Source organism: Bufo gargarizans, chromosome 8 (assembly GCF_014858855.1).
Source record: "Bufo gargarizans isolate SCDJY-AF-19 chromosome 8, ASM1485885v1, whole genome shotgun sequence".
NCBI classification, from domain to species: Eukaryota; Metazoa; Chordata; class Amphibia; order Anura; family Bufonidae; genus Bufo; species Bufo gargarizans.
Genome location: NC_058087.1, coordinates 27,915,296 through 27,932,495, shown reverse-complemented (window position 1 = coordinate 27,932,495; position 17,200 = coordinate 27,915,296). Strand labels below are relative to the sequence as shown.

The 17,200-nt window shown below is 46.3% G+C and overlaps 1 protein-coding gene across 3 annotated transcripts in view; it reads left to right on the top strand.

The window, feature by feature from the left end:
- The window catches only part of ATG9A (autophagy related 9A), a 38,987-nt gene that overhangs the window by 13,293 nt on the left and 8,494 nt on the right, over positions 1 to 17,200 (top strand). For all 3 annotated transcript variants that reach the window (XM_044303933.1, XM_044303932.1, XM_044303934.1), the window contains 7 exons: positions 6,450 to 6,577; positions 7,754 to 7,905; positions 11,589 to 11,632; positions 11,865 to 11,929; positions 13,131 to 13,286; positions 15,173 to 15,314; positions 16,296 to 17,044. In XM_044303933.1, coding sequence (XP_044159868.1) covers positions 7,803 to 7,905; positions 11,589 to 11,632; positions 11,865 to 11,929; positions 13,131 to 13,286; positions 15,173 to 15,314; positions 16,296 to 17,044 — 1,259 coding nt within the window. In that variant the 5' untranslated portion in view covers positions 6,450 to 6,577; positions 7,754 to 7,802. The remainder of the gene's footprint in view (positions 1 to 6,449; positions 6,578 to 7,753; positions 7,906 to 11,588; positions 11,633 to 11,864; positions 11,930 to 13,130; positions 13,287 to 15,172; positions 15,315 to 16,295; positions 17,045 to 17,200) is intronic.

Here is a 17,200-nt window from a genome sequence, read left to right as displayed (position 1 = left end):
TATTTCTTTTTATTGAAGAAAAATCAAGGCCATAGCCCACACATGACAGTACAATGATGGCAATAGGGTGCAAGATAATCATCCAGCATACATGTCAGGTGCAAACAATACCAGCTGTCATTGACAATGATCATATAAAGAAATCAAAGAAAAAAGGCAAGAGGGGGGAAAAGGGACGTCAGGAGGGGAAGGAGGGGGGGGAAACAAGGAAGGGGTACACATCTGCTCTATCAAGTAAAGTTTCTATAGACTTTCCATGGGGACCATAACTTTAAGAAGCGAGAGCGTGAGTTATTCTCCCAATGCGCTAGCTCCTCAAAACGGTAGATCTGATCCACCTTCTCAGACCACATAAGGGCAGTCGGCGGGGAATCGTTCTTCCACAAAAAGGGGATGATCAACCTAGCCGCTGTGAGCAACATCGTTGGAAGGTCATGTTTGGTAGGTGTAAGGGACTTGTTTGGGCACCATAACAGAATGAGCTTAACATCCAGTGATATCTCGGTATTACATAGTTGGTTAATTAGTGCCTCAATAGCGCTCCAGAACGGCTGGATCTTAAGACAGAACCACCAAATATGTGATAGAGATCCAGTGTCTGTGCCACATCTCCAACATTTTTCGGAGACCTCTGGGTTCAATTTGTGCAAAAACTCAGGCGTTTTGTACCACCTGCAGAGAAGTTTAAATGAGTTCTCCTGGATTCTCACACAACGGCTGAAACCGTGCGAATGAGCCAGAATAAACGCCCTTTCTGGATCCGTGAAAGCTATGGAGAGTTCACGTTCCCATGACGCCATGAAACGAAGCTCCGGGGGCAGGGAGGAGAGCAGTTCTTTATACATCTGAGATAACGGCCGAGTAAGAGGCTTAGTAGTCAAAACCTTCTTTTCAAGCCAGGAGGGGGAGCCACTACCAGAGAGGAGTCCAACACAAAGTTTGGTATCCCTCTGGAAGTTCGCTAGGTGGAAAAAGGGTGCAGCTTTGACCTCAGGAAGGTCCAGAACTGAATCCCAGTGCAAGCTACCGTCCGGGAGAAGGACACCTCGCAGAGCAATGTCAGCGAGCTTAGACCAAATCCCGGAGGGGCGTAACACAGCAGGGTGTAGGTGACACTGAAGTAGTCTAAGCGGCATACAAGCGTTTGGGAAGTTAAAGGTGTGTGATTGGACCATTTTAGACCACTCTACCAGCATGCCCTTCCACACCGGGGACGAGTGACAATGGTTAGCTGAAATAGGCCTTATACCCCACATGGCCAACAGTTCCTGGTCAGTCAAAAGCGCATTTTCAAGACGGGAGCAAAGGGAGTTGGACTGGCGAGACATAATGGTAACACATCTACCTAGCTGTACAGCAGTGTAGTAAAGCTTGACATCTGGCATCCCAAAACCTCCTAACTTCTTATCCCTTGTAAGCACAGAGTAGGCAATACGTGGCGATTTGCCATTCCATAGGAAGCGTGTGAATACCCTACGGACTTCAGTAAAGTACGAATTTGGAAGCCAAATAGGGAGGGATTGCAGCAAGTATAAAAATTTGGGGAGAATAAAGGTTTTGATGTAGTTTTTACGGCCCACCCAGGAAACAAACGGGAGTTTCAGCTTTTGTAAATGTGAACGAACATTTTGTAGAAGCGGCATAAAGTTAAGGGAGATTAGATCCTGAACATTAGCTGATATATGCGTCCCCAAATACACAATGTCTCTAGAGGCCCAAGAAAATGGAGTAGCCTGCTTAAGAGCAGTGATCACTGCTTGTGGGCATGAGATGTTGAGAGCCATGGATTTCCCATAGTTAATTTTAAAATTCGAAACGAACCCAAAGTCTTCAAATACATCCAGCAACCTGGGCAAGGCCTCCTTAGGGTTTGATGTCATGACTAAAAGGTCATCCGCGAATGCTGCAGCAACGTGAGTACAGGTACCAATACGTAGACCCTCAATCTCTGGGTCCAACCTAATTTTACATAGTAAGGTCTCCATCACCAGAACAAACAACGCAGGAGATAAGGGGCACCCCTGCCTCGTCCCATTAGTGATGCGAAATGGCGGCGATAGTGTTCCATTCACTTTGACCATGGCAGAGGGGGCCGAGTATAACGTATAGATAGCTTTGATAAATTGGTCTGGTAGACCGAACTTCGACAGGGCCACGGACATAAAGTGCCAGCTGACCCTATCGAAGGCCTTTTCCGCGTCCGTGCTCACCAGTACCAAGGGTTTAGCTGATCGCTTGGCCCAGTTTACAAGATGAAGAAGCCTTATAGTGTTCTCGGACCCCTGTCTGCCATGGACAAAACCCACCTGGTCCTCATGGACGATGTCGGGTAACACATCCTGGAGCCTAGTAGCCAAGATCTTCGCCCACCACTTCACATCACAATTAAGCAGAGAGATCGGCCTGTAGTTGCTGCAGCATGTCGGATCCTTATTCTCCTTATGCAGGATCGTGATATGCGCCATCAAGGAGTGTGGAGCCAAAGAGCCCCCAGTGAGGAGGTGGTTGCACAGGTCCCTAAAACGGGGAATTAAAACATCTTTAAAGGACTTAAAGTAAGCAATAGAAAACCCATCCGGACCTGGGCTCTTGCCCGAGGGGATGGACATGAGAACCTTATGAATCTCTGAGTCGGTGACTGGTCTAGTCAGCTGAGAAGCCTTGAGGGAGGATATGGAAGGGAGGTCTAAATTCTGCAGGAACTTATTAGTGGCTTCAGAAATATCAGTAGCAACCGCGCCCTCTGGGGGGGGCAGGTTGTAGAGCGCCTCGTAAAAAGTACAGAAGGCCTTAGCTATATCTGGGGTAGATTTATATACTTTGCCTTTGGGGTCCTTAATAGAGGAAACAAAGGAGTCAGAGAACTGCTTCTTAGCAATCGCCGACATCAGTCTGTTTCCTCTATCCCCATGAGCATAGGCTTTAAATCGGGAGCGTAAGATCAGCTTTGCAGAGGTGACATTTAAAAGATTTTTCAAATGCACCCTAGCCTCAGTGAGTTCCGTCAGAATGGCCTTAGCCTGAGACTCCTTGTGAGAGGATTCAAGGCGAGCAATTTTCGAAAGCAAAGCATCTAAAGCCTGTGTCCTTCGCTTTTTCACATAAGCCCCTAACGCTATTAGTTACCCCCGTATAACTACCTTATGTGTCTCCCATAGAGTGGAAGGGGAGGGAGGCGACTCCGTTGTGTCATTGAACACAAAAAACTCAGAAAGCGAGGCCCTGATTTTGCGAGCGTGGGTAGGATCCAAAATCAGGGTGTCGTTCAGACGCCAAATGCGTTCTTTTCTCTTTGATCCGGACAGGGAGAAATTGATAATAACAGGCCCATGATCGGATAATGTGATACTACCAATCCGGGCCTCAGAGACATTGCGTATATGTGAGTCAGACAGGAACAGATAATCTAACCTATGGAATGACATCTTAGCATGTGAATAAAAGGTATAATCACGGCCATTAGGGTTCATAGTACGCCAAACATCAAGGACCTTCAATTTCCGTAGGGAAGATTTAAGCCTTCTCAAAAGCCTGTAAGATACAGACGGTCTCCCCGACGATGTGTCAACAGCTGGTTCTAGAGCCACATTGAAGTCGCCCCCCAGAACCAACAACCCATCAGTGAATGCTGATAAGGAGGCAAGGGTCTGAACGAGCCATGGTACTTGGCCTCTGTTAGGTGCATAGAGATTGGCGAATGTAACCGGCGAGTCACCAATTACACCCTTTACAAAAATGTACCTGCCCTCAGGATCCGCTGAAGTAGCGGTGTGCTTAAAGGGGAGGTTTTTGTGTATAGCAACACTGACTCCTCTACTGGCGGAATCATGTGTACTATGGAACCACTGAACAAACCTCTTAGGAGGGAGACGTGGGATTTTATTCGTTCTAAAATGCGTCTCCTGGAGGAAGACCACCGAGACCTTATCTTTCAGCAGAAGGGAAATGGTGTGAGACCTTTTGCATGGCTCGTTCAGCCCGTGCGCATTCAGGGAGGCGACTACAATTGATGACATGACAATAACCATAGTAGGAAGAGAAAGCACAGATTACCCATGAAAATGTCTAATAGAATATAGCAAATATGAGCAGAAAGAGGGAGGGAGGGAGGGAGGGAAAGGGAAAACATGTAAAATAAAATAAATTAAGAGAAATAACCAACAACATAGTGGGCTGGTAAAAAACCAGCTCAGATGCAACGTACATCTAAAAGAAGGGTAGGTGTTCACCTATCACCATCCAAGACAGGGTTGGAGTGGCGAGGGGGCAAGTGAAGCACCTCTAGGTCTACCACAAAAACGGAGACCAAAAAACATAAAATGCTTCCAGCACCGGAAACGATCCGGCCATTCCCCTGCAATTGGGGAGAAAGAAAATTGCCTACTGGGAGGCTGAGTCCCAAAACACGAGAAAAGAGTCCCGATTAAAGCGTGACTTGTTGTAAAAAACACTAAATCCAAAAACGTAATACTCTGTAAAAAGCAGAACGAACAGAAAAGGCCTTAACCTTCCATGTAAACAATAGGCTATGCAGCCGGGGGACAGTCATCTCCCACATAGGAAAGGAAGGCAAGGCACGGTGTTGGCAGCCCTTGCTAGCAGGCAAAAATAATCAACGGCACCTTATTCTGGGCTCAAGTGAGGGCCCTGTCCATCTTGCTGCGACCCATGCGATCCATGCGATCCGACTTGCTTGCGGATGCCGTCTGCCAGGGAGACACCCGCGGCGGGACAGGTAAGGGGCCATCTTGGTCGGCTGGTAGCCACGAGGGAATCTCCACCGGAGGGACATCTAGGGACCTCCAAACTGATTCCAGGTCAGCAGGTGACCGCACTGTAAGCAGCTTGCCATTCCTAGAAACAGCCAGTCCAAACGGGTAAAGCCACCGGAACGGAGTCGACGTCTTCCTAAGAACTTCGAGGAGAGGCTTGAATAGGCGCCGCTTAGCCAGGGTGGATGGCGCCAGATCTTGGAACATCTGTATCTGCGCGTTTTCATACTCCAGCACCTCCATCTCTCGTTGCCGTTTTAAGAGGGCTGCGGTGTCTACATAGCTCAATAGGCCGCAGATTACGTCACGTGGTGGCTCTTGTGGTTTAGGCCTAGGGCGCAGCGCCCTGTGTATGCGCTCCACCACGATCCCCTCCGCTCTGTCTGGCCCCAGCATGGTGGAGAACAACTCACGCGCCACAGTCGGTAAGGCCTCTGCTGCTATCGACTCAGGAAGGCCGCGTATGCGTATATTGCGCCGGCGACTCCGGTTCTCCTGGTCCTCCAGTTTCAGGAAGGCCTCATTCAATAGAGCTTTATGGGACGCTAGCACTTCTGACGCTTTACCTTCATAGGTTAAGATGGCGTCTTGCGTACCCTCCAACGTGACCACCCTCTGGCCTAAATGTTTCATGTCGTCTTTGATGTCCGCCAAGTCCTGCTTAAGAGGCGTAAGGGCCGATTCAAGGACCCGACGAAGGGTCCGTTCCGACAGAGGCGGATCTCTGGGCCTCCTGTCCGAGGTATCGGAGCCGCTGCCCGCATCGGATAGCTCTCCCGCATCAGAATCCTGTGCAATAGACGCCGCCATATTGGCGCCTTTCTGCGCGGCAGCTCTCGGCGTTTTTCGGAGAAATTTCTCCATTTCAGGCTGTCTGGAGCGCTGTGGGGTAGACTCTGAGCTTCCTCTTGTCTTTTCTTTGCCAGGTTTCCCCATAATCAGGTAAAATCCAAGCTTTTATAGGGTAAATGAGCCGGAATGCTGGAGGAGCTCAAGCTCGTGCGGCCATTCAGCAGCGTGGCTCGGCTCCGCCCCCTATAGTACTTATATTCTTGTACATAGGAGCAGTATTATAGTAGTTATATTCTTGTACACATGAGGCAGTATTATAGTAGTTATATTCTTGTATATAGGAGCAGCATTATAGTAGTTATATTCTTGTACATAGGAGCAGCATTATAGTAGTTGTATTCTTGTACATAGGAGCAGTATTATAGTAGTTATATTCTTGTATATAGGAGCAGTATTATAGTAGTTATATTTTTGTACATAGGAGCAGTATTATAGTAGTTATATTCTTGTACATAGGAGCAGTATTATAGCAGTTATATTCTTGTACATAGGAGGAAGTATTATAGTAGTTATATTCTACTATATAGGAGCAGTATTATAGTAGTTATATTCTTGTACATAGGAGCAGTATTATAGCAGTTATATTCTTGTACATAGGAGGAAGTATTATAGTAGTTATATTCTACTATATAGGAGACAGTATTATAGTAGTTATATTCTTGTACATAGGAGGCAGTATTATAGTAGTTATATTCTTGTACATAGGAGCAGCATTATAGTAGTTATATTCTTGTACATAGGAGCAGTATTATAGTAGTTATATTCTTGTACATAGTATTAAAGGGTTAGAATTTACCTGTCTTGTATTATTGTTTTATTCCTCAGATGTTGCGATGTAGAGATATGGAGATGTAAATCACTTATTCTGTGAAGATTTATCACATTATTGTATCCAAAGAAAATGTTAATAGAAAAATTAACAATTGTGTGGAGCCTAGAACCAGTGTCTTCAGGTAAGTAGCTGTGCCTGGTCTCTTGTACTGGGCTCTATACCATACCGCATATTGCCGTCCTAGCTTCACTGCCAGTTTGTCCCTGTGATCATTGGTGGTCACAGCAGTTAAATCTTTCTCCAGTTGGGCATTGGCTGTATATTTTTCATGTATGATAACACTGTTCCTTTTAAAGGGATTGTGTCATCTCATACTTCTGGGACCTGCACCTATCTTCAGAACGGAGCCTGTAAAATGAAGGAGGGCGCACAGCCCTTAATTCATTTCTATGAGACTGCCGAAAGTAGCCGAGTTCCATTAGAAGTGCATGGATCGGTGGCTACACTTGCACGGTGCGCATCCTATGCATTTTATCAACGAGACTTCCCGAAAGTAGCTGAGGACACTGCTCTGCTATTTTCGGCACTGCCATAGAAATTAATGGAGAACCGCCATGCATGTGCGTTGCACCCTCCTTCACTTTGCGGGCTCCGTTCTAAAGATAGGTGTGGGTCCCAGCGGTCGGACCTGCACCTATTAGACATTGTGGGCATATCCTACAGATTTGACCCCAATGTATGAGATGACATAACCCCTTTAAGTCACTGTAGTAGCCATTGCAAATAGATTCTGCAATCGTATAACGTGAGGTTCACCTCTGCAGGTACTGATCTCTCATCCAGTTAAATTCTTGTACATAGGGGCAGTATTATAGTAGTTATATTCTTGTACATAGGAGCAGTATTATAGTAGTTATATTCTTGTACATAGGAGCAGTACTATAGTAGTTATATTCTTGTGCATAGGAGGCAGTATTATAGTAGTTATATTCTTGTACATAGGAGCAGTGTTATAGTAGTTATATTCTTGTACATAGGAGCAGTATTATAGTAGTTATATTCTTGTACATAGGAGGCAGTATTATAGTAGTTATATTCTTGTACATAGGAGGCAGTATTATAGTAGTTATATTCTTGTACATAGGAGGCAGTATTATAGTAGTTATAGTCTTGTACATAGGGAGCAGTATTATAGCAGTTATATTCTTGTACATAGGAGGCAGTATTATAGTAGTTGTATTCTTGTACATTGGAGCAGTATTATAGTAGTTATATTCTCTCATCTCTAATCCTATTATCACTGTATAAGTTGATGCATAGGATATAAAATTGTCTCTTCTTGTCCTTCTCTGTCCAGCTCGTCCTCCGTTTTAAAGGTTGATATCTTCATGTAAGACTGGGGAGAAATGGCGGTATTCGACACCCCCTACCAGAGGCTGGAGGTCTCGTACACAGACTCGCCTATGGGGGAGGATGACCTCTTGGTGCATGTGCCAGAGGGGAGTAAATGTGAGTAGTCCATTGTGTCTCAGAGCTAACCACCCAATCATGTGTCTTTTGTTAGTACCGTAAGTACCACAATGTAGTGACCTGTGTCCTGATTATCATTGTCTAATCTGACTAGGGCTGCAGCTAACTATTATTTGAATAATCGATTAGTTGCCGATTAATTTCTACGATTAATCGGGGAAAAACGACAAAATTACAAAACAAAGAGGTTTATATGATTTTACTTGAAAAATTATGTTCAAAGGCCATATTAAAGGGAGTCTGTCACCACATTTTAGCATGTTAGACCGTTAAAATAGGGTTATGTGATCCAGCCAGAACATAAAAACGGTACCTTTGTGGTAGAAAACGGACTTTTCTTTTTGCCGAAAATCAAGTTATAAGATTATGTTCTGAGCCCTCTCAAGTGCCCAGGGCGGTCTCTCAATCCTCGGAGCCCCAGGCAGGCACCTCCTAAACGGCTCATAACCCCGCCCTCCGTGCGCCTCTGCCCGCCCGTTTACTCCCCTCCCCTGTCCTTTTCCACTGCGGCTGTGCGGTCCATATCGTAGCGGGCGCATGCGCAATGCGATGCCCGCTCCTGGCAGGGCATCGCAATACCTACTGCGCATGCGCCCGCTACGATTTGGACCGCACAGCCGCAGTGGAAAAGGACAGGGGAGGGGAGTAAACGGGCGGGCAGAGGCGCACGGAGGGCGGGGTTATGAGCCGTTTAGGAGGTGCTGCCTGGGGCTCCAAGGATTGAGAGACCGCCCTGGGCACTTGAGAGGGCTCAGAACATAATCTTATAACTTCATTTTCGGCAAAAAGAAAAGTCCGTTTTCTACCACAAAGGTACTGTTTTTATGTTCTGGCTGGATCACATAACCCTATTTTAACGGTCTAACATGCTAAAATGTGGTGACAGACTCCCTTTAAAACAAATTGTGGACGACACTATTATGGGGGATCTGTGGACGACACTATTATGGGAGATCTGTGGACGACACTATTATGGGGAGGATCTGTGGACGACCCTATTATGGCGAGGATCTGTGGACGACACTATTATGGGCAGGATCTGTGGACGGCGCTGTTATGGAGAGGGGGATCTGTGGACGGCGCTGTTATGGAGAGGGGGATCTGTGGACGGCGCTGTTATGGAGAGGGGGATATGTGCACTGTTATAGAGAGGGGGATATGTGCACTGTTATGGAGAGGGGGATATGTGCACTGTTATGGAGAGGGGGATATGTGCACTGTTATGGAGAGGGGGATATGTGCACTGTTATGGAGAGGGGGATCTGTGGACGGCACTGTTATGGAGAGGGGGATCTGTGGACGGCGCTGTTATGGAGAGGGGGATCTGTGGACGGCACTGTTATGGAGAGGGGGATCTGTGGACGGCACTGTTATGGAGAGGGGGATCTGTGGACGGCGCAGTTATGGAGAGGGGGATCTGTGGACGGCGCTGTTATGGAGAGGGGGATCTGTGGGTGGCCCTGTTATGGAGAGGGGGATCTGTGGACGGCGCTGTTATGGAGAGGGGGATCTGTGGACGGCGCTGTTATGGAGAGGGGGATCTGTGGGCGGCGCTGTTATGGAGAGGGGGATCTGTGGACGGCGCTGTTATGGAGAGGGGGATATGTGCACTGTTATAGAGAGGGGGATATGTGCACTGTTATGGAGAGGGGGATATGTGCACTGTTATGGGCATAACAGTGCACAGATCCCTTTCCCCATAACAGTGCACAGATCCCCCCCTCCCCATGATAGCAGTGCCATACACAGACCCCCCTCACCATAGCAGTGCCATAGACCGATCCCCGGCCCCGCTGCTTAGTCGGACTAATCACTGCATCTTTATTTTACCTTTTACAATGACGCTCCAGTAACAGGCAGAGCGGACGGCGGCGTAACGTCACTTACGTGACACACCTGCTCCGCCCACTTTATGAATGAAGGAGGCGGAGCAGGTGCGTCACGTGACTAAGTGACGTTACGCCGCCGTCCGCTCTGCCTGTTACTGGAGCGTCATGGTAAAATAAAGATGCAGTGACCACCCGCCCGCATAGCAACGAATCTGCGATTATTTGATAACTGGATTCGTCGACAACGAATCCAGTTATCGATTATAATCGATTACATCGATTTAATCGTTGCAGCCCTAAATCTGACTCTTCTCGTTTGTTCCTTCTTGCTCATGTTCTGTGTCACACTTTGGTTGCACAATCTCAGACATTTTTCTAAGGGCCCCTTTACAGCGGCCGAGCATTGGCCAGATAATTGCTAATAAGTCTTCGTAGGAGCGCTCGTTGGCTATTGTTTGCTGGTGTAAAAGTGCTGCCGGTTATCTGAGGAACGATCAAAGTGCTCATTCATGGGGTAAATGTAAATGTCTACTTCACTGGCGAGCAGGCGATTACTGACAATCGTCTGCTATAATTATCAGTGTAAAAGGACATTTAAAAGGGTTTTACCATCACATCCAATGGGGGAATATCACTAGGATATGCCCCCATTGTCTGATAGGTGCGAATCCCACCTCTGGGACTCGCACTACAGCAAGAACGGAGCGGGGAAATAAATGGAGGGCGCACTGCGCATGCGCAGCCGCCCTCCATCTATTTCAATGGGGCTGCCGAAAATAGCCGAGCGCTGGCTCGGCTATTTCTGTCTGCCCCATAGAAATGAATGGGAGCAGGAGCCGTGTGTGCACGGTGCGCTCCCATTCACTTGTATGGGAACAGCCACAGAGGTGGGACCCGCACCTATCAGACAATGGGGGCATATCCTAGTGATGAGAACACCCCTTTTAATGTCCAGTCTTTAACTTGCTGACACTAATAGGAGGAGGACAAATTGTCACTTAGACAGGCTTTGGTAACAAAACGGAGTTGCCTACTTCCCTGTAAGGACCCCTAGACAACACATTCTTGGGCTAACAGGGGTTCTTTATACAGTTGACATATAGAATTAGGCCACATGTAAAGATGAATCACTGTGTACATACATTATTTATCCTGTACTGATCCTGAGTTACATCCTGTATTATACTCCAGAGCTGCACTCACTATTCTGCTGGTGCAGTCACTGTGTACATACATTATTTATCCTGTACTGATCCTGAGTTACATCCTGTATTATACTCCAGAGCTGCACTCACTATTCTGCTGGTGGAGTCACTGTGTACATACATTACTTATCCTGTACTGATCCTGAGTTACATCCTGTATTATACTCCAGAGCTGCACTCACTATTCTGCTGGTGCAGTCACTGTGTACACACATTACATTACTTATCCTGTACTGATCCTGAGTTACATCCTGTATTATACTCCAGAGCTGCACTCACTATTCTGCTGGTGCAGTCACTGTGTACATACATTACTTATCCTGTACTGATCCTGATCCTGTATTATACTCTAGAGCTGCATTTACATTCTTTCAGGCTTCAGAGCGGAAATCTCCCAGCATTAATTGCTTGATTAGTGTTTGTGCAGAACTGGCTTTGGTGCTGCGTATTCTGGGTCTTGTCCTCTATATTCCAGACACTGTAAAATCACCTGAACCCCCTTACATTATAAGGGCTCAGGTGATGACAGGTATAGGGTGGGGGTCATTCTCTCCATCTCTGTAGAATTAGTAGATGTATCAGCGTTATGTTGTAATGTACGCCACTTATTGTCTTCTTCTCTCTCCAGCTCCATGGAATCACATTGAGAACCTTGATCTCTTCTTCTCCAGAGTATCCTTCCATCTTTTCATTATTAAACGGGGGGAGGGGGCACTGCATTCTCTTTTGTGTGTACACGGCCCGCTGTCTGCTTAGCGCCTGCGCAGGGTTTTGCAGCTTTGTCTATTTGCATTGGCCACTACTTCTTCTTTCCCACAGCTGCAGTTTGTTACAATGTGTCAGTGTGAAACCATACCAGACTAAGCTCCTGCTGTAGGGTTCTTTCTTAACCTAGACACTTCAGGTATACAACCTGCACCAGAAGAATGGATTCATGTGCATGCTGATCGGAGAGATGTTCGAGTTGTTGTGAGTATATTTAACCCCTTTTCGACCGCGATACGCTTTTTTTTTTTTTTTTTTTTTTCCACTGTCCCGAATGGTCCTCATTCTAGAACACCTGGGTTTTGCAGCTCGGGAACAGGCACAAGAATAGACAGAAACGGTATTTTACCCTTTCTGTCTTCCCGATGGTTGTATACAAGGCGCTCGTAGTACCTGCCGCTGTCTTTATTGGTCTGTTTGATCACGTGATTCCCATTTGACAGGTCACATGACTTAAAGTGAAATATTCAAAAGAAATACATGATAAATAATAAACATTCACCCAAATAGGGCATGTCATACATAAAAAAAATATATATATTTTTATTTGAGGGTTTGTAGTATTCAAGGCCATTCCCTTTCCCCCTTTTTTTTCTGTTTTTCTGCAGATCATTTTTTGCATCTTTTTGTCAGAGATATATGAGGTTTTATGTTTGACTTTTTATACCTGGAATTTTTATTTATTTTTAAGAGCATAAATGCAAATAAAATTTGGATGGTGTACTCTTTCCTTTACAGCTTTTTTTCTAGATGGGGGCATACCGTTTTACAGTTGCCGATGGCAGGGCTAGAAGCTGCATTTTGTGGGGTAGTAGTGGCATTGTTTGGAGATTTGTTTTTTAATTTTAATTTTACTTTACACATTTTACCCCCGCCCACCCCACCATAACATCATACATTTGCCTAATTATTTTTTATTACCCATTTCACTGGGCTGACATATTAGCCCCAGTTACAAGGGGAGCGCTGCCTCCGGAACCTCACTACAGAGCTGATCTGGATCTGCTAAGACCCAGCAGCTCCTGCTGTTACCGGCCACCTGGTGGTCATGTGATTACTGGAATGGGAGGCGCAAGCGTCATGGCCATTTCCTGAACTGTATACATTGTGCCTATTGACAGCCGATCTCTGTGCAGCTGCAGGCATGCGGTCCCGACTGATGTTTTAAGTGAAAGTGAAAATAAATATATATATATATTTTTTTTTTCACAATTGCTATAAAAGTAACTGTTATTTGCTAAAAAAAAATTAAAGCCCTTGACGCAAATGACTATGCAAAACTCCTTTTTAGTAACCTGGTATTAAATCTGTCTCATTATTGCTCCCTCCATTCTGGGTTATGAGAATTTTACTGCACTCTGCTTTGCGGCCTGTAGTAACCCCGCCTCCCCCCGATTCTTCGCAGGCAGTTCATCTTCGTTGTCAGTTTCACCACCTTCCTGGTGAGTTGCGTGGATTATGACATCCTTTTTGCAAACAAGATGGTGAATCACAGTCAGAGCGAAAACAACAAAGTGACGCTGCCAGATGCCTTCCTGCCCCCTGGAGTCTGCAGGGACCGGTCAGTACCTCGTCCCTTCTTCTTTACCTACTTACACAAAGCGCTTGATATTCCAGTCTTAGTCAATGGTCCATTGGAGTAGAGGGCTTTCTGAGATAATCAAGTCTGTTTTTCCCCATAAACAGCGCCACTCCTGTCCATTGGCTGGGTCAGGTATTGCAGCTCGTCCCCTTTTAAGTAAAACAAGCTGAACTGCTGATCACTTAAGTGTAGGCAACCTAATAGAATACTAGAACAAGGTATCAGAGGTACACGTCCCTAATTATTAAACCGAACAAATATAATGAAAAGAACGTTAAAAGGGGAGCAAAAATAATAAAATATTTATTGGTGCTCAAAAGGGAATAGGGGTGAAAACCAACCTACCAAAATCATAGGACACTGAATCAAAACCGTCTGTCCAGATGGTACCACCTGTACACGGGTGGGCAGGATACCTTCCACCTAAAGTATGTTGGAAGCCTGCTGAGGTGTACCAAACAGACAGACGGACTAATATATATAAAATACGTGTATATCACCACCGCACTATAAATCGGATATGATCCTACCAAAGGATAGGAACTACCTAACAATGTATTGAATCTGTGCTGGTGGGGTATAATGAGGGTGGTATGCCCTATCCGACTATATCAATGTTGAATATCAACATCCACATAGGAAATACCACCCGCAGCAAACTGTGAACAAATGGCCAGTGAACCGTGATGTCACTGGGCAGTCACGGGTATTGCAGGAAACGGCAGTACGCTATGCCGTCTTTCCAACACTAACCACAAGTGGGTGCATCAATGGCGAGGATACAATCGGCAGACGAGGATACAATCGGCAGACAGCCCCCCTGCATGTACTCAACTGCGGCTCTACGCGTTTCCGTGCACATTACCAGTGCACTTCATCAGGAGCCTGCGTAGTGAGTGATTACACCTACACTGCCTAACCCGATACCCTAGTCTGGGGATCGGCGTATTAAACAACAATGTTAGTGAGTGACTCCGAGTCCTGGTGTGGAACACGGTGCACTGCTTTTGACCAACAAGACCTCGGCACTGTGATGGCCGCGAAGCGGCCAGCCAGACACCGCGATTTAAAGGGCAAACACCCCGCCCCCTTGGACACACTTCCTATCAGCAGCCAATCCACCGCGTGAATCATTCATATCGGGCTGGTTCGCTGCCGACAATGGAGGAATAGGAATGTATCCAGGAGGTCGGCGCACACACGCTGAAAAATGACAAGGTAACCAGGAATATAAACGGCGGCCTTATAAATGAATAGGTGGCAGTACCAAAGAGCAAGAAAAAGGGGGATCGAGGGGAGGCAAATGATAATAAATCAATCACATGTGACACAATATGAAAAATGGCAATTGAGTTGCCGGCTAATGTACATATAAGAATGTAGAGTGGCTACAGAGTTGCAGGATAATGTACACATAAAAATGCATACACTTACATCTGATCACATATCGATCAAAAATGAGTATGTATGTGTATTAGCTCGTATATGGTACATCATCCCACCACTTAGCATATATGTCTACATGTACATGAGCGTGTATTGCTAATCAAATAAATGATCAGCAACACAGTAACATGTGAAGCTGGTCTAGATGATGGAAAACCGCTTCAAATACCTGAATTTGATCTGACGACCATGACCATCTGTGGTCCAAATACCCGGAGGATAGGGATAACCCCAAAGCACGTAACTGGATCATGGATATATTAAATAAATGGAACAAACGAAATTGCTTCATTGAGACCATTAGGTTTAGTGGTCCCCAATCTAAAAATCCACTGTGCCTCCTTCTGTAGGAGAATGCGGTCTAGATCGCCTCCTCGCGGAGGCAACCTAATAGACTAATTATTCACTTTGTTTTCCAGAATTCAGGAGAACTTGTTCCTCATGGTCCTCCTGGTCATCGCTGGTGTCTTCTGGATCCACAGACTCATCAAGTTTATCTATAATGTCTGCTGCTACTGGGAGATCTACAACTTTTACATCCAAGCACTGCGTATCCCTATGGTGCGAACCTGACATTGTTCTTCTCATTATCTTGTCCCATATTACAAATGAATCTGAAATGTACAAAGACATCTTCTCTTTGTGTCCCAGGAGCTCAGCCATGTCCCCCTCCTCCCTACGGTTCTGTGTCAGGCTGTAAGACAACTGGCTGCAGCAGGAGCCTCCCCCTCTGTCCTGTGCAGTAGGACAAAAAGATAATAATTAAGCTCTGCCCCTCAGTCTGCAGCCAATGGAACTGATCAGCAAGAGTTTCCATTGAGAAGAGGAACCATCTCATAGCAGAGCTTGTTAGTTTGTCTTCTCCTAGGGCTGGATGCTTTTTTTTATGATTCAGAGCTCCCCTGTTTCCCTTCATGCAACCAGAGGTACATGATCAAATTCTAATTGCCCACTGTCACCACTAGGGGGAGATTATTGAATTTATTATTCAGTTCGTTGCATACATCACATGCAGTGAGCTCCCCCTAGTGGTGGCTTCAGGCAGCCTTAATTTGATCATTCAACTCTATGGCTATGCTGGGGATTTGGAGCTCAGTGTCAGAAAAAGAGGTCCAACCACTATAAAATTATATAATATAATGATTTAGTAAGGAAAGTTGGAACTCCTTAGAATAAAAGAATCATGTTAAAGTGGAGACATTCACATTTGCTTATTAATGGGTGCCCCCTTTAAAGGAGTTGTCCCATCTGGATATGCCATAAATGCCCAGCTCTATCTAAAAAATGGGCCCCACCTTGAATACAGAGCACACTGCGCATGTGAGACTATTCCAGCTACTGGGACTTCCAAAATAGCCAAGCCCTGGATCAGCTATTGTCGGAAATCCCATAGTAGTTAATGGAGAAGACTCCGCACTAGTGCGACGTGCTGTTCATTCACATCAGGCCCTGTTCATGAGATGAGAATGGGTTCCGCCTCCTATGGATATGCCATAAATGTCCAGATTAGACAACCCCTTTAACTTTTTCTCCTCCTTGCAGGCAGATCTCCCTTATTACACCTGGGAAGAAATCCAGAGCAGAATCGTTCAGATCCAGAAAGAGCACCAGATCTGCATCCACAAGAAGGAGTTGTCAGAACTGGACGTGTCTCATAGAATTTTGCGCTTTAAGAACTACATGGTCGCCATGGTCAACAAGAACCTTCTGCCGCTCCAGCACCGGCTCCCTCTGCTGGGCGATACAGTCTTCTACACCCGTGGCCTCAAGTACAACTTTCAGCTCATTTTCTTCTGGGGTCCCGGATGCCTCTTCCAGAATGAGTGGAGTTTAAAGCCCGAGTACAAGCGAGCAGGAGTGCGCCTGGAGCTAGCGGAGAAGCTGTCTCAGCGCATTCTCTGGATAGGGCTCGCCAACTTGGTGCTTTGTCCGCTTGTCCTCGTCTGGCAGATCCTCTATGCCTTCTTCAGCTACACAGAAGTTTTGCGCCGAGAACCTGGGAGCCTTGGGGCAAGATGCTGGTCCCTGTATGGACGCTGCTATCTGCGGCACTTCAATGAGCTGGATCATCAGCTGCAGGCGAGGCTGAGCCGAGCGTACAAGCCAGCCAGCAAATACATGAACTGCTTCCTCTCCCCGCTCCTGGCGGTGGCTGCTAAACACTTGGGGTTCCTGGCGGGTTCCATCCTTGCGGTGCTTATAGCACTTACCGTCTATGATGAAGACGTGCTGGCGGTAGAACACGTGCTGAGCGCTGTTACACTACTGGGAGTGGTGGTGACTGTCTGCAGGTCAGCACTGACATTATAGGGTTGATTGGTAGGTTCCGACCGCTGGGACCCCCACTGATTCCAAGAACAGGGATCCTGTTCCCCCGTCCTAATGGAAGCAGATCAAGTATGCGCCCTGCTGCTCCATTTATTCTCTGAGACCGCCGGAAATGGCCA